This window comes from Triturus cristatus, chromosome 10 (genome assembly GCF_964204655.1).
Source record: "Triturus cristatus chromosome 10, aTriCri1.1, whole genome shotgun sequence".
Classification (NCBI taxonomy): domain Eukaryota; kingdom Metazoa; phylum Chordata; class Amphibia; order Caudata; family Salamandridae; genus Triturus; species Triturus cristatus.
Window position 1 is genome coordinate 1,097,198,269 of NC_140593.1, and position 24,138 is coordinate 1,097,222,406.

Here is a 24,138-nt window from a genome sequence, read left to right on the forward strand (position 1 = left end):
CCCATTGGCAGGACACCTGGGGCAAGACAAGACCTTCGCCCGTCTTGTCCCACACTTTTATTGGCCTCAGATGAAAGTGTCGTCCGATACCTACTGCCGGACATGTGTGTCTTGCCAAGCCAGTGGGAAAACAGGGGTGAAGCTGAAAGCTCCCCTGGAACCACTTCCTGTCGTTAGCACCCCCTTTGAAAGGGTGGGCATCGACATTGTGGGTCCGTTAGATCCGCCAACGTCAGCTGGTCACAGGTTTATCCTGGTTCTGGTGGATCATGCCACACGGTACCCAGAGGCAATACCTCTGAGGACCATAACAGCACCTGTTGTGGCTAGGGCCCTGATGGGAATCTTTACCCGAGTGGGTTTTCCCAAAGAAGTTGTGTCCGACAGGGGGACCAACTTCATGTCAGCGTACATGCGGGCCATGTGGAAGGAGTGTGGAGTGACCTACCGGTTCACCACTCCTTACCACCCCCAGACCAATGGTCTGGTGGAGAGGTTTAACAAAACCTTGAAAGGCATGATCAGAAGTCTGCCTGAAAGCCTGCGGAGGAAATGGGACGTCCTCCTACCCTGTCTATTGTTTTCCTACAGGGAAGTGCCACAGAAGGGAGTGGGCTTCAGCCCCTTCGAGCTTCTGTATGGGCACCCTGTACGTGGACCTCTCAACCTGGTGAGAGACGGATGGGAAAGAACTCCCAGAAAGCTTCCCCAGGATGTGGTGAGCTACATGCTGGCCTTCCGGAGCCAAATGGCTAAGTTGTGGAAGCAAGCTTCTGACAACTTGGAAGCCAGCCAAGCAGTGATGAAGGCGTGGTATGACCACAACGCTCACCCGGTGGAGTTGGAGCCTGGCCAGAAGGTGTGGGTGATCGAACCGGGAGAGCTTAGCGCCCTCCAGGATCGCTGGTCAGGACCCTTTGAGGTGTTGGAGAAGAAGGGTAAGGCTACCTACTTGGTGGATCTTAAGACCCCTCGACAGCCCCTACGGGTGCTGCACGCCAACCGCCTCAAACCCCACCACGAGAGGCCCGAAGTCATCTTGATGATGGTGACTGACGGAGGAGAGGACGTGGAAAGCGAGCCTCTCCCCGATTTGTTTGCGTCTCAAGAGAAGGATGGGTCGGTGGAGGGAGTGAATCTCTCCCCATCTCTAACTCCTGAACAGCAGGAGGACTGTCGCCAGGTCCTGGGGCAGTACTCTTCGTTGTTCTCCCTTGTCCCGGGTAGGACTCACCTGACCCTTTACAAATCATGTGGTATCAACGATATTTTAAATAGAGCAAACATTTTGAAATTAAGGGTGGCTCAGGAAGACTTAAAACATTTACCACCTACATGCATAGAGGCAATTGAATTCATATTCGGCAATCCATATGAAGCCACCTTAGTAACGTGGGCATCACCTAAAATCGCCGATTTGATCCTAACAAAGCATACCCTCTCCTCTGAGTGGAGAATTGCTGTGTCAGAGCCGCCGGAGGAAAAATACCCAGTTGTGCTACTATAGAATGATCAGATAGATTCACTAATAAAAGGCATAATACAACTAGAGCAAGGACAGGAAAAGACCCTCTCTTTTTTGAGGAATACGATAGGGGCAGGCGTTGACAACTATCCTCCTTTAACAATATCATTAAACCGAGCACAAGAACGCATTTGTCACCTTCCCAGTAGTGTTCACTACGACAACGCAGACTGGAATTGGCTTTCTCTTATCATTAATCAAAATAAAATAGACTGACATGAACAAAAATGCCATACCCTGGACAACTTATGGGATCGGTAACTCACAAATGCAACAACAGTCTCTGGAACAAAATGAAGCAAATAACCCAAGGGATTTCAGTGGGAAATTTCCCCACACATATAACCTAGCTTTCATGGAACATTGCAGGCATAAAAAAGTTACTTTTAGACCAATAACTCAGAAAGTACTTAAAATATTTTGACATCATATGCCTGCAAGAGAAGTGGGAAGATGAGGAACAACCATTGGGAGGGTATGCAGAAATCTTTACCCCCGCACAAAAACCAAAGAAGAATGGTCATCCAAAAGGGGGACTAACTACATACATAGCACTTAATAAAAACTTCTCCTATTCCAGCCTTCCAAATAATGCTCCACTTATTCAAGGAATAATAATAAACAACTGGATTTATGGCAACACCTTGGGCACGATCAGAATTTTAAACATATACATTCATCCGAACTCAACTCAAAAACGGAAGAACATAAAAATAATGCAAAACTATTGGCTGGCCCTGGAAATTTCGCACCAAGGCACTCCATGTATATTCACAAATGACTTTAATTTAAACATGGCTAACCATCAAGGAAGAAGCGGAAACTTAAAAAGAACAGACATGTATTGGGAAATTCCAATTCAAACTTCCAAATTTGGCTCTGTTAATAAATTAGGTCATGAAGTATTACAAACAATAGAGGTCCTGGGCCTCCGGGCATTGAATGGATGCACTCAAGGAGATATTCCGATGAACACAAAAAGAAAAATCAACAAAACTGACTCAGTTCCGAATTTTACATTCGTATCTCTCAAACTCTTACACAAAATTTTGCGTTACAAAATCAGTGATAGGTGTGAAAGTGATCACTCACCACAAACCATCAGCATAATGAATTATAATGCGAAGTGGCAAGTCTATAAATCCATCGGAACACAAGACCCAGGCATAAACAGGATAAAAATTAGATGGAATAGATCGTCATCTTCTCGATACGAGTCCTGGAAAAAGACCAGTGCTATATTCACCAAGGATACCAAATACCCGATTTTGGCCTGGAGCCAAACACGAGAAGAACTCAAAGCTGCATTGACAACATCAAATAGTTCTATAGCCCTCCCCAGCAGCCTAAGTGTGACATTTGGTGTTCCAGCTCCCTTAGACAACAAAGAAGAGTCCTGGACAGAGACATGAAATCTATCAACCTCCAGTCAAACCCACAGGCTCAAATAAAGCTCAAAGAATTACGGAAGTCTTATAAAAAGGCAGTCTGGGAAGCAATGAGAGCAAAATCTGATCAAGATTGGATAGACATAGTCCAAGCCTGGATAGACATAGTCCAAGCCTGCTAAAACAGCTCAAAGTCTTTATGGTCATTTATAAAGGAACTAGACAGCCACAGAACGGGGACAGCAGGAAATAATGTTACAGAAGAAGCTTGGAAGGCTCATATAGCCTCTTTATATGACAAACAAAATGATCAGTCATTAAATATAACTAATGTTTTATGTGAATCAAAGCGGTCTTTTACACAAAGTAAAATCACAAAAAGAATTGGGAAAAGCAGGGGGAACTGCGTGCCTGGCCCAAACGGCCTCCTGGGGGTTATATACAAAGAAGACCGGGAATTCTGCAGTAGTCGCTTTCAAATTTTATTCAACTTTTGTTTAGCTACAGATACTACCCCGGACACTTGGCGTGGTTCAATCCTACAGCCTATATACAAGAAAGGCCCTTAGACTTCTCCGGATAGCTACCGAATTTTATCTTTACTGGACACTGATTCCAAAATATTTGCAGGACTCGTATTGACAGAACTCGAAGAAAGGGCTGAAATGAAAAATGTAATTCCACATAACCAGACAGGGTTTCGATCAAAAGCCAGCACTCTAGACAATTTGGTAGCTCTTAACATGATCGTGGACAAATGCGGATCAAAGAAACAACTACTATACACATGTTTTGTGGATTTCTCAAAATCTTTTCACCATGTCAACCGCATCTACTATGGAAAAAGCTATGCAATTGGGAAATCCCTACAGACTTATTGCACGCAATTTAACTTTTGTATACCAATTACTGGACCCAGGTTAAACTCTGTCAAAACACCAACTTGACAGAAAAAATAGCAATAAAGCGAAGCCTGAAGCAAGGTTGTGTCTTGGCATCAGTGCTTTTTAATCTGTTTCTGGTGGATTTTTGTGCTTACTTAGAAACATCTAACTTTCATCCACCAAGACAGGCAACCAGAAGAGTGGCCTCACTACAATATGCTGACGATTTTGTCCTTATTAATCTAACCGGGTTGGGCCTACAAAAGCTACTTAACCAACCAAACATCTACTGTATTGAGAATGAAATGGCCATCAATCTTACAAAAACACAGGTAGTGATTTTTGGCCAAAAAATAAATAAGAAAGGTAGCTGGTAGCTGGGGGGGAAAACAATCCTCCGAAGCACGTCATACAAATTCCTCGGCGTCTGGCTACAAGACCGGCAGTCACATTACTTACATCAGAGTGCACTGAAACCAAGAATTTATTCCCTAATCGCAGCATTCCAGCAAATACATCGTAAATTGCAAAGCCCGACCTTTCAGACATTATCAGCTGCAATACAAGTCAAGTTTAACCCAACACTTTGCTATGATACTGAAGCTTTCGGGACTTTTCTTAACTCAGCACAAAATAAGGTTTTTAGACTTCTATTCCAGCTTCCTCAGAGTGCATCTCCCTCTCAGATCCGATTAGAATTTGGGCTAATAAATCAAAAATTAGCACAAACAGGAGCATTGATCAAATATATGTCATTAATAAGATCCTCTGATGAAAACACTCTGCGAGCTCTGATATGGACTAAAATTCAAAATAACGTGCATCAAAATCGAGCAATTAGTCCAAGCTCTTAATACAGCATTAATAAATCTGAAAATCAAAGAGCTATGGGACATGGCACTTGCGCATGAATGTTTTAAAAAGGCTATCAATAAACAAATGAGGAGGCTGTCATGGCTCGAAGATAAAGAAGAGTTTACAAAAAGAAGGCTTGCCTGGACAACGATTGACACTTACAGAGAGCCCCACCCTCAGAAATACCTTACGACATTACTTAGATCATTTTACAAAAGCAAGTTACTTCACTTATGTTTTGGCTTATGCCAAACACTAGAATATATCCCCAAATGGCAACCAAAACCTTTGAACACAAAGTGCAGACTCTGCCAATTACACGAAGAAGGTTTGACTCATATACTATTGATCTGCCTGATTTTATTAATGGAAAGAAACATTTTATTGAAAAGAATTTTTATATGCGGCACGCTTTACTATTTGGCAAGAAAGGGGAGTCTACTTAAATAATAGCAGCCTTTATAAAATTCTACCTCAAAGAGGAGCAGCTACTAACCGCAAACGTTTTGATGAACACAATGTAAAGACAGCACCATAGTGATTTTATCCAGAGTATAAAATGATTTCAAGTTCTTGATAAACACTATGTAATGTCGGTACCCTTTGATGTGCTTGTGTGTGATAAAATATCACCTCAAAGTGTATCGGACATTGACCGTAATTGGGCTGATGAACTTTTACCAAAAGGCCGATATTATAGGAATGTTCCTACTATAGCGAAGCGGCAAACAATTGGAAAGTCTCAGAGGAACATCCTGTTCATTCACATTTGTAATAGTCATAGATAAAGACACTTATGTTTAATCAACACAATTCGGCAGAGGTATGATGTATTTGCACCTTAGATAGAGAGGCACATGCCAGGCTGTGTATCAATTGATACTTTTTAAGCGTTCGCGAGATTTTATATAATAACAGGTTCTAACAAATTCACTATAAGATTAGAAATATATAGTCACCTGAAGACAGTAGTATCAATTTCTCTTATGAATTTTAGCCCTATTTAAAATGACATTGTAGAAAATGGATCTATTGCACTTTCTAATGTTTTATTTGTACAATATATTATGGTTTTTATTAACTGAAATAAAATCACCTCTGCCCTTTGAACTTGCTCACGCTTCTGGCATGGGACCGCTGATCTAAGACCAAATTTCAACATTTTCTTTGAAGTTCAATAAATCCTATAGCGGGTGAAAAAATGTTTTCTTCTAAGTGTAGTTGATTAAACTTGGAATACAACATATTCATTGATACTTGCGTTAAGACACTGGCCCATGGAGCGGCACTGACAAGTATGGCATGGAGCAGCGCTGGCAAGTGTTTGAACCGTGGCTGCTCTATTGGGGGGCCGAGGGGCAAGGTGGTGAGGGTATTCTCATTTCTGCTGCTTCACATGACCACTATACCATTTAGTGACCTCTTTTAGCCTAGGCGTTATATCTTGCAATTCCCGTTTTCATCCCTCTGGAATTCGCCTTGTTGAGATCGAAGAGGACAGCTGCGAGTACTTAAACCCATATAGGGATCCCTCAGTTAGAGTACTTAGAGTCCCATGACCTGATTTTATTCAGGTTCAAAAAGTCACCACATAGACATCTCAGCTGCTGCAAGTGGCGGGTTAAGGGTATCATTCAGACATTCTGATGTTACTAGAGGCTCCCAAGTTTTAGCCAGATTGAAGTAATATGAATTTCTTAAGACTTTTCAAACATTGGACCCATGTTTGGATGCTGTATGTAATATATTTAATCTGACTTCATTTAAAGAGTGTAGGGAGACAAAACGTGTACAGAAAAGTTACCGTTCAATAGTCCTTTAGCATAGCTGTAAAAAGTGGGCTTAATTTATTTCCTCTAGGGTAGCCTACCGACCATCTTAGATTCTTAAGCTGAAAAGCTCAACAATAATACTGAATACCTAAGAGGGACAAACCAACTTTCCTAATTGATTGCCTGAGATTTTTCGACAAGAGTCTGACCTCTTTGTAGTCCCAGATGGAGTTACTCAATTTGCCCAGAAGCTTGGAGTGATCCTTATTGCTGAAGGCCACAGGTATAGAATCAAGAATTTGTATTTTGGCATCATCAACAAATATAGTTAAAGGGAGGTTTCAAGTGTTCTAGGTAGTCTATTGACGTTTTTAACCTTTTGCTCTGGAACAAATCTTGTTTAGATCATGAAACACCATAATCTCCAAGTATCTAATTGACTCGTACTCAATATTCCAAACCATGATATCGGATTTCTGTTTGTTAACTAAATGGCCATATAAAAAGCCAAACTCCTGAACTATTCTTTCTACTCTTAGAATTGTATTGTGTGGAACTCATGTGAAAATCACCAACTCATCCATATAAAGTGGTATCTATAACTAACGTCTCTATATTGAAAAGGGATAACTCCTGTATCCTACCTTAATAACTCTTGCAGACATTTAATAAACAAGTAAATAACAAAGAATGACACCCCTGCCTAGCCCAGTTTTCTAATAGATATGTGTTAAAATGTAATTCACCAAAATTTGAAGTGCTGTCCAAAGTTGAACCTTTAAAAGACCTGCCCGAGGTAAATCCAATTATCCCTTTTAAAGGCTTTAGCAACATCCAAAGTATAGCTTGCATGAGACAGCTTAAACAGGCAAACCCACTGTTAAGTATGTTCAGTCCTGAAGATGCTGCCTCTGAGTGAACCCTTTTTGTGTCTTCGCTTATAGTACCTCTAACCTCCTTAGCTAATCTCTTTGCCAATATAGCAGAGAAGATTTTCTAATCGCAAATAAGAAAAGAAATAGGCCTGTAGGATTCACAACTTCTAGAATCCTTGTCAGTTTCCGAATTAATGAAACAGCCTCTCCCCCAGAAGGAGGAATGCTTTCAGCATCAAACTGTATACCCTTAAAGAGGTCTAAACATACATCTATATATATTTATAGAGTTTTATTCACAAACTAGACCTGAAGATGTCAGGTATCAGAGAGCTGTACAGGAGCACTAGTTTCGTTACAGATGGACACATTCATTTTTGTTAGGCAAGGGGAGATTAAGTGATTTGCCCATAAACACAGGGTGTTAAGTGTCTAGACTCGAACCCGGTTCCCCAGCATCGAGGTCGTCCGCTCTAACCATAAGGCTACATCATCTACCCAATATTGAGAGAATCATCTCTGAGATAGATTTATACATTTCGGTCACTGGACCTGCAGCTTTTTCCTGCATAAGGTGTGAAATAGCTTCCTGGACTTTCTCTAAAAGAATGGGTAAGTTTAAACCAACCTGCTGCTCTGGTGTGAGTGTCTGCAACAGTAATACAGATAGCCAGTTTTAGATGCATTTTATCTCAGTTCAGGAGACTCAATTTCATGAAATTCTTACCTGTAAGTAGTGGGCACTAGAAGACCACCACAGTGGCAGCATGTGTCATTTTGATGGGAATTCGGTTATCTTTGAGCTGCACAGTTGCTATGTGGCTCGTCATACCTTCATTTGACAGGAATGATTGAAAACCTGGGAGCGTGTGCCTTAGAATGTCTTATTAGGGCACACTGCCTGGATGGATTTTTCTGGAACCAGTGGTGCACACCCCTTGCCACGAATCAGCACAAACCATGTTTTCATTTGCCAAAATTGACTTAGCAGCCCAGTGCCAAACTGATTTTTGTGTCGCCCTCAGTGCCACGGTTGGCAAGATGTGTACTTAATAAGCGGATTCTTAGAAATTCTCCAAAATACTTTGACTAACAGCCTAAAACACAATTTAACCAATTAACTCTTGAAGCAGAAAGGAGAGACAAACAGGCTTTGAAGGAGAGTAAGAAGGAGCAGTAGAGGTGAGACGTTATAAATTGGGAGTGTAAGGGTCCAAACATTGTGAGAAATCCGGGCCAGACACAGTTAACAATGGAAGACAGACAGAGATGACCCGAGGGTTTCATATTTAGCCTCTTTGGAGACAAAATCAAATATGATGCAGAGGAAAGATTGGTATCGATGCCTAATTGATGACTTCTTTGGAAAGATGACGTCACTAACAATGAAGTGCCATCTGCATGCCAGTTCTATCCGTTGACTCCTTGTTGTTCTCATACACACGTTATGTGACAATCGGGTTCTTTTGCTTCTTTCATAGCAACATATTACCCTGGATGGTTTACAGTTTGCTCCATCTACGTCAAACTTTGTGAGGCAGATTCTCAAGCTCAATTGTAACCTTGACCCGCAAAGTTCACCATCAGATGAGGGCAGATTTACAATGTCTGGGAAGTTGCAAAGCCCCAGAAGTGCACCTGTGACAGTCAAAGATGTCCAGGTGTACAACTGGAACACGTTAGTGAATTCCATTTCCCCTTGAGAGAAAATGTTCACATGTACTTTTTCAAAGGAGACTTTCTGCCGCACCAATGCAAACACACTAGCTAAACCCCTTCCCCTGAAAGCCCCTATGATTTTGGAAAAGGATTACTCTTGCAGGTAGGAAGGGCTTTGAAATTGGTTTGAGAATACCCACAAATATGTAAGTTCGTCGGTGTGCACAAAGTTCAAGGTCATGCCGGCTCTCCAAGGCCTTCTCCCATCCATTCAAAGTACACCTTTTACAAGAGCAAACTAGTTGTTATCTAACGCGTTGGTAAATTGCAGCAAAGAAAGACTATTTGTCTGCTCTCTGTATCCCTGTAAAGCGCTCCAATACCCGCAAGGGTCATGTTCGAGCTATATCAAAATAAATAAATAAATACAACTCATAAAATGTATTAGTTTATCAAATGAAGCGTAGGACCAAGAACATGGTACCCAGCAAACTGGAGCAAGCTACAAATGTACTTATTTTCATATTCTTTACTTTTGCTAAATGTATCTTGACATTTTAGCACATGAAAACTATTTCAGAAAATACTAAGTACATCTTAGTTGCCTGAGGAAATAAATTGTAGAATTAAGGTAGCAGAGGCTGGTGCATATCGGTTGGTTAAATGTTGGATTTTTTGACTGAGTGGGGTATCTGGACATTTTAAAGTTACTTTTATGGGTGAGGCACCATGTGTGGTCATACATGAACACCTAAGTCAAAATAAAAGGGAGGGGGGACCAGGAGCCTGTTAAGGTCCAGTGTCCTTGCTCCACAAATAGACCATTGATCCTGTTGTGGGCACATCAGGCGTGAAACATGTCGACCTTTTAACAGTTACTTGGGCACATTAAGCCCCAGAGTAACCCACTAACCTTATTGGTTGTTTTATCCTACCAAGGGTACCACGTAATTAAAGTCTCCCTGTGGATACCCTTAGGTATTTTTAATTTTTATACTCTCACTGCACGCACTTCACTCCTCCCACCCCTGGATCTAGCCCGCATACCCGCACTCACCTGTCGGCTTTTCTCTTAAAAGGTCTCCGTGAAAGTGACCCTTTCAATAGGTGTCCTGTCGGGCATTGCAATGCCGGCCCGACGAGGAGCATAAGCCCAGTGATGAAACATGACATCCTTCGGGAAGTGTGAGGGCTAACAAAGAGGCGAGACCTTACCCTCCCCTTCGGGACTAGTTCCTTGATACCGAGGATACACATCTGCCTCTCTCCTTTTCTTCTTTTTCTCACTACCCTCTTTACTTTTACTTTCTCCTCCTGACGAGTGGGTGATAATTCACACCTGACTCTTGGAACAGTGTCCCCCCTTGTTTTACATACATGAACAGCTACAGAATTGTTTTCCACTTAGAGAGGAAAAACCTTATATGTGCATGAGCAAATTTGGGCATCACTTACTAAGAAGGACTTCACAAATATTATGCTTTGGGCTACTCCAGGAACTCTACAACTGCTGTATGTTATCTGGAGTTCTCCTGGGATTATATGTGTATCCCTAAGAATCAGAAATCTGCTCCAAACATGGGAGTAACCCTATTGGAGTAGCTTTCTTGCTTTTTATTATGGATATTTATGAATAGCCTCACAGTAATTTAATGTACTAGATACATAGCATTGGATGAATTGAGTTATGGTGTCTGGTGTGCGTAATAACACAATCTGTATTTTTTAAATGTTTGTGGTCAATGAATTGGTATTGAACTATTTCTGCATGATTCCGCTTTAGTACATGTTCAGCTAATAGAATTCAGATTCTGAGATTCATCTTTGTCATTGTGGCTACACATTTGTCACTGTCCCATTGAACAGTCATCTCGTCAGGCATTGGCTAGGAGCTTCCGTTAATCACCGGACGTACAGCAGACCGCCGCTCTTCTTTCTACTTTAATACTGCCTGCGGCCAGTAGGTGACTATTTTGTCATGATTATCAAAAAACATAATACCTCTGACACCATAGATTGGTTTTTTACTTATAACTCAAGGTTTTTTTAATAGCCATTGGCTGAAAAAGTACATGTGTACATTTTCTCTCAAGGGGAAATGGAATTCACTAACGTGTTCCAGTTGTACACCTGGACATCTTTGACTGTCACAGGTGCACTTCTGGGGCTTTGCGACTTCCCAGACATTGTAAATCTGCCCTCATCTGATGGTGAACTTTGCGGGTCAAGGTTACAATTGAGCTTGAGAATCTGCCTCACAAAGTTTGACGTAGATGGAGCAAACTGTAAACCATCCAGGGTAATATGTTGCTATTAAAGAAGCAAAAGAACCCGATTGCCACATAACGTGTGTAGGAGAACAACAAGGAGTCAACGGATAGAACTGGCATGCAGATGGCACTTCATTGTTAGTGACGTCATCTTTCCAAAGAGGTAATCAATTAGGCATCGATACCAATCTTTCCTCTGCATCATATTTGATTTTGTCTCCAAAGAGGCTAAATATGAAACCCTCGGTCATCTCTGTCTGTCTTCCATTGTTAACTGTGTCTGGCCCGGATTTCTCACAATGTTTGGACCCTTACACTCCCAATTTATAACGTCTCACCTCTACTGCTCCTTCTTACTCTCCTTCAAAGCCTGTTTGTCTCTCTTTTCTGCTTCAAGAGTTAATTGGTTAAATTGTGTTTTAGACTGTTAATCAAAATATTTTGGAGAATTTCTAAGAATCCGCTTATTAAGTACACATCTTGCCAACCGTGGCACTGAGGGCGACACAAAAATCAGTTTGGCACTGGGCTGCAAAGTCAATTTGGCAAATGAAAACATGGTTTGTGCTGATTTGTGGCAAGGGGTGTGCACCACTGGTTCCAGAAAAATCCATCCAGGCAGTGTGCCCTAATAAGACATTCTAAGGAACACGCTCCCAGGTTTTCAATCATTCCTGTCAAATTAAGGTATGACGAGCCACATAGCAACTGTGCAGCTCAAAGATAACCGAATTCCCATCAAAATGACACATTCTGCCACTGTGGTGGTCTTCTAGTGCCCACTACTTACAGGTAAGAATTTAATGAAATTGAGTCTCCTGAACAGAGATAAATTACATCTAAAACTGGCTATCTGTATTACTGTTGCAGACACTCACACCAGAGCAGCAGGTTGGTTTAAACTCACCCATTCTTTTAGAGAAAATCCAGGAAGCTATTTCACACCTTATGTGGGGAAAAGCTGCAGGTCCAATGACCGAAATGTATAAATCTATCTCAGAGATGATTCTCTCAATATCGGGTAGATGATGTAGCCTTATGGCTAGAGCGGACGACCTCGATGCTGGGGAACCGGGTTCGAGTCTAGACGCTTAACACCCTGTGTTTATGGGCAGATCACTTAATCTACCCATGCCTAACAAAAATGAATGTGTCCATCTGTAACGAAACTAGTGCTCCTGTACAGCTCTCTGATACCTGACATCTTCGGGTCTAGTTCGTGAATAAAACTCTATAAATATATATAGATATATGTTTAAACCTCTTTAAGGGTATACAGTTTGATGCTGAAAGCATTCCTCCTTCTATGGGAGAGGCTGTCGTTTCATTAATTCGGAAACCTGACAAGGATTCTAGAAGTTGTAAATCCTACAGGCCTATTTCTTTTCTTGTTTGCGATTAGAAAATCTTCTCTGCTATATTGGAAAAGAGCTAAGGAGGTTAGAGGTACTATAAGCAAAGACACAAAAAGGGTTTACCCAGAGGCAGCATCGTATAGCCATTGGCTATTAAAAAAACATTGAGTTATAAGTAAAAAACCAATCTATGGTGTTAGAGGTATTATGTTTTTTTGATAATCACAGTGATTCTAGCCTCTGTACTTCCTGAAATGAATCACTCCCCACTTGTTAAACTGCTATTTTGTCATGATGGCTTTTTTTCTAAAGTCCATTTATGCAACCCTTTGCCCATGTGAGTGCATGCATCTGGGTATTTCGTACTAGAATTAGCAGCAGGTCCATTGGCACCAAGAGATAGATTACCTCTCAGTGGTAGGAATCAGTATACAGCAGACATGGGCTTCCATTTTAAATAAATTGATTATCCTCCTGCTTTGTTGTTAACTGTGTGTTTAGATTTTGTTTACCAACAGAACCACATATAATGTTTTCTTTAATCTATACCGTAGGATAATACTGAAGGATTCCACGATACGATGGTTGATGAGATTCTAAAAAGAGAGGGTCAGAAGGTTCGTCGTGTCCAGCCAGTCCACCATGCGAGCGATAACAACAATGCATTCCGCAAAGAGGAGCTGTAATGCGAAGGCTGCGGCAGTAGACCATGTCCTTGTGTAAGGAAGAAACAAACAGAAAGATCATGGACCAGCCAAGCAGCTGACCGCTTACGGCAACGCACCCATGTCTTTAAAATAAACAATCTATACTAAATATGAAAAGTGACAACTCGAAACAACACAGCAGCCATTGTAAAGTCAGGCAACCTTTGTTATGCGTGAAAAATGATGTTGCAAGTAAAGACAGCTTTACTGCATACTGAAGTCACACTATACCAGACAACAACAAACTTGGTAGTCTCTCTTCATCCTACTCCCCTACCATAGCCACAAAGCCTTTTAAAGAGTTTTCAATGCAATTTAATTATAAGTTTTACAGAGTTCTTTGAATTTTTTTTATGATTAACTGTGTTCTGCTCTGCCATACAATCTGCACTCGGATAAGATACAATCATAAAAGTATTTTATTGTACTCAATAAAACTCTGATCTTTAATTATCTTTTGTTTGTTCCTTATTTGTTTTTTAAAATCGCTAGTGCTTATTCTGCGACATCTTAAATTTGAATGCCTGTCCCAGTCTTCCACATCCAATAGCATTATGCAATGCAACATATCATAACGTCATGCAGCACCTCACATCTCTTATGACGTAAGCAAGTTTAGGATTTCTCATGTTGGATGTCTCTCTCAGAACCTTTGAGGTCAAGTTACCAAAACAACGAATTATTCTGTCTTGCATTTTATCCCAGTATGGCTAATCCAAAGGAGAGGTTGCCACCAAGGGGTAAAAAGCGTAAAGCAACAGGACTGCTGCTGTGGGACCGTTGAAGCTCCCAAAGCTACCTCTGAACAAAATTAAAGCAAGTGAGTTCTGGGTGGTCCACAGATCCTGAGGAAAACACCTATTTCCAGACAAACTCTGTGCCTGGGTTTAATTGGTTGTGGGGCCTGGTTGTTGAGGGAGGCGGGTGAGTAGAGCAGGTTTGATAGGCCTGTGGTGGTGAATAAGATGGCAGACTATGGCTGTGGTTTGATTGACACGTTGTCTGTGTCCATGTTGTGTTTGATGAATAGGTACAAAGTGTAACCAGCTAAATTGAGTCAGACAGGGCAACTACTCAGCAGTAGGCTTGAACGCTTTCAGGAAAGCCTCAAGCTGATTGATTCTGGCCTATCAACATATTGAAATCACCAAATCAAAAAAATGTACTTGTCTATTGTTTTGGTCAGTTTGAGGAATTCCTCCAAGAACACAGAGATATTGCCAGGGTGGTGGCGGATCACTGCAGTACCGAAGGTGCTGTTAAGGTTGATAGTGCTGTAGGCAATTACACTCTCGAATGAGGGACGCTGGATGGATGATCTTGAAGGCCAGAGACAGAAGAACATTAAAATAGGGGACAGTGGTATTGATGAACCAGCTGTCAGACCCAGGCATGATGCAGCGGGTTTCAATTAGTAGATCTGAAATATCTAGAACATGCTTTTGGGCAGATTGAGTACTACTCAGAACAACTTTAAAATGAGGATTTACTTATTTTGGTGAGGTCTTGAAAGTCAGATGGAGCTCACCAATTTATTTAATCCACACACCAGACACTGGCGAAAGGAACAACATTGCCAGCTAAATATGCTCAGGAACATCTGCTTCCTGCTCCAATTGGACTGGCAAATACGACAAGTAAGGGTCTTATTCTCCCAACAGTTTAATTACTTCTACGCCCTATATTAAGGTTTTATAAAGAAACATTGCAAAATTCGAGAAAATAAAAGAGCAGAGTAAGTGTGCATCGAACTGTGGCACTACAACCACCCAACATGGAAACCCGCCACCAGCTTCCAACAGACGCAAGAAATGAACTCATGTATGAACTGCCACCCAACCGTGCTCTGCCAGAGCCCTGGTCCTCCACCAAAAAGTGATATGGGACAAGACACACCGCAGAGTAATAGGAGCAGAGCACTGCGAGAAACTTGCCCAGCTGCTCACAAGCCAGGCAAACTGTCAGCGATTCAGGAAAGACCTGAAAACCGCACTCTTCGCGACTGCTTTCAATCAAAGGTTTTGCTAATGGACCCCCCCACACCACCTCTATTCCCCAAGACCCACAATGGGGTAGAGAGAATATGAATAAGAAGACAAATACAATATAATCTTCCCACTTACACAAGACGTCAGCTGTTTTTACTAACCCAGCGCTTTCCCATTTGGGTTTGTTCTTTGAAGCATCACAGATTTCTGCCTTTTCAAATCTTGAGCACCAGTGTAGGACTCTTAGAACAAGTTAGGATCTACAAACGCAGACGTGCTCAAATGGAGCATATATGCAACATATCTAGCACATATACACACACTGAACCCTAGTAATTGCTAGGGGAGGGAACAAGAGGCTACGGGGTATTCAGGGTGAGCTGGCCACCACGTAGGACAAGCACACACAAAAAGAAGCTACCCTGAATGAGTGTCTGATTCGAAGGTGGAAAAAGGCGCACTACACCTTCCCTTGTGTGGTGCTGGGCATATCAAAACATTTGAAGGACTGTCCTCACACACCACAGGAGTCATGCTTCATCATGGGCAGCAGGACAGAGCAGGCTAAAAGGCACGAGAAATGTATACTGGTACAGATTCTTATCTTTGATCGGGCTTACCTTTGGCGCCCCACCAGGTGATGCTATTTGTTTGGTGTGCCTCTGACCTGTGTCGCACCTTCTGCCTTCCCGACTCTCTTGCTGCGTCCTGGAAGCGTGGGTTTTTCTTCCTCTCTGCCATGGTGAGCTGCATTTCCGGTCTTTCTTCCGCTAGCTCCGGTTGCCTGCGGGATGCTCTATGTGAAATGTCTGACCATGTTGGTGGCTGGGCAGCAGTTGTAGACACTGTTCTGCGTGCCTCCTCACACACGCCTTGGGCTTGCTCCACAGTTCAAAGCAGGGGGCAGGCTGTAGCAACCGAAGCTTCTTTTGACCTAAATAAAGCCGTCCTCATCGATCGGCCTCCTTAAATGCAGTCCTGCTGTCTGAAAAACCAGCACTACTTCCTTCATTACAGCAAGATGCCAAACTGGCAGAGAAGAGAGCTAAATAAGGATTCTTAAACAATAGAAGGGGGGGGGGGGGGCAGCTTGCCCAACTCGATTTTAACATCTTTATATTGTGTTTTTATTAAGCACCACGGCATGTTGCTCGCTCTTAATCAGCAGCAATAGCGGCGCCGCCTTTCTTTTTTTCAGGCCGGCTCACACAACTTCCTTTGTTGCCAACACCCCCGCAAACAATTATCCCCTGGATGGCTGGCAATGGCACGCAATCTCCGGCCACCCTCCCAGGACAATTCTGCCTGTAGTTTAATAAGGTTAAATCTTATTTTCTTGTCTGTTTCAAATTCTTGCCCCCCCCCCGCCTCACCTTCCCCCTGGAGTTGCATCTTACCTGGGCTGTGTTCCTACTGCCTCCCTCCCCCCCCACCAACCCCCTTCTTCCGAATGGGTTGGGTTATAATTGTAAAGCATGGGAGGTAACACACTATGGTATTTTTGATGTTAGGCCACTCGGGTGCTTTTATTTCATGTCACTTTTTATTTTAATGCACGGAGTTTTACATCTCAAACTGCATTCTAGTAGCTAAAAGTTTACATTGACATTAGAAACGGCAAAATCGAAAAAAGCTGGCCTCCTCTCTCATATAAGAAAAAATGAAGTTGCTCCTTATCCGCATGCAACTGTATTTATTACTATCCCTAACGCGGCGTCGAAGCACTTCTCGGCACGTAGCACGCTACTCCTGAACCGTGGGATGGCCCTGGTCACAAAAGGGCCGGGGAGGGGTATGGACCAAACTGCCATACATTGTGGATTTAGTTCTACCAAGATCAGCTCCAATGGCAGTTTTAAAGTTCACTTAATCTTCACATAGATTGCTGGCGAGTTATTCTGCTAGAGTTAACATGCACTTTAGGCCACAGGGGCACTGCAGTCCCCCTCACCCCAGCTGAATGGCTACAGGAGCACAGAATAGCAACGTGTGAACAAACAACAGGATATATCTCTGATAGATTAGCAATATGTGTTGCTTTTGGGCTCCCCTTCTTGAACATTCTTAATACAGAATTAGTAGGGAAGCAGGGTTCCCGCAGCTCACTGGAAATGCCGCTGCTGATTCTGTTGGCCTTATACTTCAGTGACATGGAGTCAAAATACTTTTTTGGTGTAACAGGAATAAACAACTCAATTAGGACTGCTAAAGTGACGTCTGCTTTCTGATACACTGTGCATTGCTAGGTCCCAGTCGACTACACCTACTGTGATAAAAACATGTTTGTGTGTGTGTGTGTCGCAGTTCTTTAACAAATGCAATAGGTATCGCATTTTTTGGATTTATTGCCATCATGAATGCCATTTTTTTACCTAGCAATGTTGCCATGTGCAGTACCATATATGTGCAAACGAGATCTTTTGGCCACATATGGTACTGCACACGCCAACATAACTAGGTAAAAACATTGGCATTTATTAGGCCAATAACTCCAACTCCAACAAATGCGAGAATTGCATTTGTAACGCTTGTTATGAGCTGTTGTCATTTACACGGGGTAGAGATGAGCAATGGAGGAACCATAGGCACCCATCCTTTAGAAAAGACGAGACCTTAAAATGATCCTCGGTCACAGCTGAAATGCACTTACATAAACTCCCAGTCTGCCAACGCTTGGTACCAACCTGGCTTGTAATAACAACTACAAATAAACGACTACAAGTGACAGTCCGTTTAGATGCAGAAATACTAATGGTGGTGACAAATGAGCTGAAATTTAAAAGAGAAAAAAAACATCACGATACATGGTCCCACCGGAAGTAGAGTAAGAGGATGTTATTTATTTAGTTATGTGAAGATAGGATCACATTAGGGCCACATTGCCTTAAATTAAACAGTCAACCCAAGGGCAACCCAGTCGCCCACCAGGAAATGGGTAAGTATAAACTAATAACAACAAAGAAACTCCTGATGGAATTATTTTAGAATTATTGAATTACTGGATGATTGGTTAAATAGATCTAATCAAGAGATACATCTTGGCGATTCATTGAGGAACAGTCAATTAACCTTTTAGTAAACAGAAACGTACTTTGTGCCAATACTGGAAAGAAATAAAACATTAATGTAACAGACAAAGGAATTACTTTTTTTTTCCAATACCAAAAATATAAATGATGTGACGATTGGAGAGAGGTCTTGGAATCCCCGGGGTATGCTGCAATAGCATCTCGTCTCAGACTTATTCAGTTTAAGTATTTGCATCGTGCTTATTTTACCAGATACCTGCTTTGGATCGCAGGGCTGATAGATTCCCCTATGTGCTTACGATGTGGTAGTGAGGAAGGCACACTTCTACATGCGATTTGGGATTGTACTGCACTTGGCTGGTTTTGGAGGAGAGTTACTCGTTTATCAGAAGTGCTGGGTTGGGATATACCTCGGTCTCCTGCGCTTGTTCTTTTGCATGTCACAGAAGAAATTGGGGGAAATATCTATAAAAGACACCTATTATTCTTGGTCTTTATCCTGGCAAAAAAAGATATAGCTAAGGCATGGAAGGATCCAGCTCTGCCTAAATTGGGTGCTTGGGAGGCAGGCCTTGACTGGTGTATGGGCCAGAAACAGCCTATTTTAAAAATTTTAGAGCGCGGGGGTGCCCGGAGAAGCACTTTAAAATATGGAAACGTTGGGCAGATTTCAGGGGTCTCCTACTAGAGCCATTCCCACCACAACCTGCAGAAGTTAAAACCATCTGAGGACATATCACAGGACAAAAATGTTGCTACACCAGATTATGACATACATGGAATGGCTTGATGGGTATGATCTTTGGTCTATTATTCGGTATAAGACACAGTTGTTTGTAATCTTAGGGGCTGTCGTTTACAGACCCGATTGTCTATCTTATTGTTTCATAAATGCTATATAGACGTCACCTGCCCGAAAACTATTCCACTCCTTAACCTATACTCTTGCTGCTCTATAACGAATGTGACTACCGTATTTGATGACTCAATAAAAAAAGTTTTGAAAAAATAAATGAATGTATAAATGATGATTTTTCGATACTTGCTTTTTTCAATGCTAATAATAACAATCACATAGCAAGCTATGTACAATTCTTGAAAAGGGTCACATTTGAAAATATACACCAACAAAGCCACATGAAATATGGAATACACGCGTTTATTCACATGGCCTTGAAAGGTGTAACAACCACATAGTTTAAGTGAAGAGTCCCAGAATATCTTCAATTAAAATACGCACTTCAGAAGGAACTACTAAACTGATGAGACATCCCTGAATTTGCGCCACTGGGAATCCTGGGGCTGGGTCTGCTGTCTATAAGGCATTTATAAACAACATGCCCAATGGACTCTGGAAATTGACCAATATGTGGGAAGCAGACTTAGGGGAAGTGGAAGACCTATATTGGAAGGCGGCCTTGATGCACCAAAGGGAAGGGCGATACGGGGCAGCTTCTATCGCACAAGGTCTACTACAACCAAAGCAGGCTCTTCAAATTAAGAAGGACATCCACACCTACTTGTATGAAATGCGAGACTGACTAGGACGCATTCCTGCATGCAACAGAGGGGTGTTCAGGACTATTGGTAATGAATACTGGTTGAAGAACAAGTACTACAATGAGACATATCCTCACAACTTCAGTTCCTCATTCTAGAATACCTACAGAGGTGGACCTACCCAGAACCAAACTCATATTCTGCATGCTAACCCTCATAACAGCCATGAAAGACATGGCTCAGAAATGGGCTGCTCTGGCGATGCTGACCATAAATGAATGTCAGGCAAGACTTGGCCTGTATATGGAGGTGCAGAGGCTAACGTATGAGAGAAAGGGTTGCCCCAGGAAAATATGAGAATATGCCACTAGTGGAGTAGTTTTTATAGATTGAGGAAGAGGGTGGTAGAAGGTAAAGGGGAGATATTGAATCCGCCATGGCATGAATGGGATACGCTGGTCTAATTGCTCTGCTCTGACGAGTCCATACTTTTCTGGCCGTTCACTTCTGTGGAGTTGGCATAATACACGTATGTACAATATTGAGAGAATGTGTAATGCATTATGTGATGTTGTTTCTGACAAAAATCAAATAAACACATAAATAAAGGTCCCAAAATCTCAAATTTGTGTGGTTTTTCAAAGGAAGAGTTGTCAACGTTTCGTCTCTCAAAGGAATACATTTGTGAGACCATCTTCAGGACAATATATAATGGAGGTTCCTAGTCACATTCCACATAGGATGGTGTGTACATACAAAGATACTTGTTTTGCCAAAGATAAAGAGCAATTGTATGCAAGAAAACAAATCTGTTGTGGGCAGGTGAATAGGACGGTTTTTAAATAAAATTAAATCAAAAATGATTACGTTTCGGAAATCCAGTAGTAAATGCTATATAAATTATACAATACATTCTACCCCAGTGCCCATCATACACATGCTAGGTTTGATAATTTCTTTGCCACCGTTGCCTTAAAGCAAGGTGTGACCTTGTTGGAGATGCACTACATAACTTTAACTGACCATGCCCTGATATCTTTTGACATTCAGCATCTGTAACCACAATGAAGCGAAGGATAAAAGAGGAACCACAAATTAGAGACTAACAGAGACTGTTAGACATTTTCATGGCAGAAATGACTGGGGAAGTAAGTATAGACACAGTCTAAGACTATCTAAAGCTAGTAGCTTGAGGCCACCTCATTGTTAGCCGTTAACAAAACTAGGAGGAGGGAGCGCCATACAAACCTGGGGTTCCAGTTAAAATAGCTTGAGAGTATTCATAAGAAGATGGACACAAAAAGATTTGGCTAAAACTCACTGCGATCACGGTGCAGGTCAGAGATTAGGAGGGCACAATGCAGAGTATGCTTATGATGAAAAAGCCATTTTAGAGAGAATAGCAAAGTGGATAAACTGTTAGCCTGCAAATAGAAGACCAAGTAAACTCCATCAGAGATACATCTGGGCTCCTATTATGGGACTAGTGCTGAGCAGAGTATTTTATTTATTTAGAAAATTTTATATAGCACAAACGTGACCCTTGTGGGTATCAGAGCGTTTTACAATAGATCAAAGACAAATCGAATCAATAGTATAAAAAGTAAAAAACAACAAAGGATACTTCGACGGTAAAACTTCTAAGCAACAATCAGAAGGTTCCCTATTTTTATAGTACGGGAAAATAAAAACAAAATGATCCACGTTTGCAAAAGGAAGCAAAATTCAAATTTGCATCTAATCCTCCATGCAGCGCTAAGGATGGAAGTTCAAACTCTGACAAGGGGTCAGGCTGATAGATTGAACAAACCACTAAAGTGTCACCTGAAGGGATCCAAAAGATATTGGAGAGAAGTCGCCTCAACCACAACGTATCAGGGCATGCTTCATCTTCAGCAACGTTTCCAGAATTCTTAGATAATTTTTGTCTGGACTTCAGCAAGGATCCAGGTAGAAAGTAAAAATATCTACGGGCGTAATTTAGGAGTTCCCTTTATTAGCAGTTACGCTTGATACAATTAAAAAATTGTTTCGATGGATATCTAATGAAATACAATGATTCATCTATCCACTCTATTGCAGAAAAGTTTAGATTGATAACTAAGCCCTTATGTGTCAATGGTGCTCATGGCCTTAAAGATCTACATGGCTATTAATGATGTATAACGTTGTCTTGCCTGCCTCGAGGATCAGATTTGGACACCTTCAAGTAACATAATCATAATGTGAACAGGATACAAAAAACCATGAGTTTAATTAACTTAATAAAGTTATTTACAACCTGGTAAATTCAATAAATTATGATTGATGAGTTGCTCTCCCAAAGTCACTTCCAGCAGACTCACCCCCACTTGTGGGCAAAGCAAACTTGCAAGCAAAATGCATATCTTTTGTGACTCAGATTATACTGCCAAATGTAAAATCCATGCAAGTGCTCAACTTCACTCATACCCAGGGCCACTGGAATTATGTGATTGTGTGGCTGCAGCGATTTTTGCATAGTTATAGATTTGTCGCATTTGCCACATATTTCATCATCTGTTTAACAAAAAACATATTTTGTTTCCAGCTCAAACAGTTCAGAAGTTAATAATGAAGCAACATGTGTTGCCTTTTGCAAAGGTTGACTGGTCACATTTCGGCTGCTTATTAATGTATTTGGGTGTAAACTGGTACTAATGAGGTGCAACCAAAGCCTTAACAAGTGTGTAAAGGGCAAAATAATGAAGTAATAATATCACACAATCTGTCGCAATAAGCAGCAAAAGTTGTCTTTTTTTGCTGCATAATTTACTCAACACTGCCACATTTTGCGCTCCCCTGTCACATAATTCCAGTGGCCCTGCTCATATCTTACTTCCTCAAAAATACCCATGAATATGGTAAGTACTAAGCATCATGGTCACGAACGAGGGGCATCTCCCTGTGGTCACACACTATATGTTTATAAGAGCTTTTTTATGGAGAATGGTACATTAATGTCATCTTACTTCTAAATCATATATTAAGATTGTGGAATCCATGTTTTTGTGTAAAAAACAGACCTTCAGGGTCTCCTATTTCTATTGCTGCATATGTCATCAGAGGTTTAAGATGGTGTAAGTATCCTCAAAACTTAACATACAATCAGACAGAGAACGAGGAAAACGTACTTATGTCATAAAGTTCTTAGACAACTCGTCCATGCAACAATGGCCTAGAAATGTTGCCTGTGATGGAGAACAACCATTTACTTTTTACCATTTCAAAGATTTTGGAAAATAGTTGTTTATAACCTTAATGAAGATTTCCATTTTGCAAAACTATGATTCCAAGTAAGTAACATTTCCTTCATCACAGGATACTCAAATATTACAAAATGGTAGAAAGCTTACAAAGTGATAATGAAGGGGGTATTATAATGTGCTGTTAATCACATGAGGTGTCCTGGCACTAGGAAAAAAACAATTTAAGATAAGGTAAAAAAACAAATGAGACGTAAAGATGATCATTTTAAGTTTTTCACAAAAAAAGAAAGTGATTGGATTTGAGGTGAAGGAACATTTGTAGAGTATTCTAAAACCAAGATGGTAACACTGAAAAGGAAGGACCATCTAAGCATTACTTCTGTTTTTTAGGAATTTGAAGAAGAAAGAGCAAACGTTACAGGAAGGCAAATAAAGAATACATTTGTTCTGCAAATAGACAGGGTTCTCTCTATAAATAGCTCTATGACAAAACAAAAAGCCTTAACCAAACATTCATTTTCAGTGGGGAACCATTATAGTTGATCTAAGCCATCACAACTGTGTTAGTGACGAGGAACCCTAAAAAGAAGCCTGGCCACTGAATTCTGGATGAGCTGGATTTTAAGCAGCTATTTAGGAACACCAAAGTAAAGTGGATTTGCACAATCAATTCTAGAAAGAAGAATGCTTTGAAAAAGAGGAAAGCAGTTTGTTCCCTTTTTTTTTGTTTCTTTCAGAATTCTTAGATGGAAATGGTGATCCCATCTCAGTATGCCACAAGTATAATGGTGGTCGCTCAGGAGACTCACCTCTGATCAAAAGGTCAATTTTTTACACATCTAGTTTAAGATAATTTTTATTTATTGAGGATGCAACCTCCAAAAGACAGAGGCGAAAGTTAGATTTTGTATATATTCAGATGACTGGTCAAGTCATACAATAACTAGAGTATCATAAGCATAGGCCATCACAGACAATCCAATGACTTAATGAGCTTTGCCAGCGGAGCAACATAGATGCTGAAATGTGTCAGGCTCTATAAGCCCCGAGATACTCAGCAATTTAACTTACGAAAAATAGATTCTTATGTTGGTATGTGAACCA

The 24,138-nt window shown here is 41.2% G+C and overlaps 1 protein-coding gene across 1 annotated transcript in view; it reads left to right on the forward strand.

Moving 5' to 3' along the window:
- LOC146796640 (uncharacterized) overlaps positions 1–13,740 on the forward strand; it is a 106,058-nt gene extending 92,318 nt beyond the window's left edge. The window contains exon 5 of the mRNA XM_085629318.1: positions 13,138–13,740. Within this exon, the coding sequence (XP_085485444.1) occupies positions 13,138–13,269 (132 nt within the window). The 3' untranslated portion in view covers positions 13,270–13,740. The remainder of the gene's footprint in view (positions 1–13,137) is intronic.
- The last annotated feature ends 10,398 nt before the right edge of the window (positions 13,741–24,138 follow it).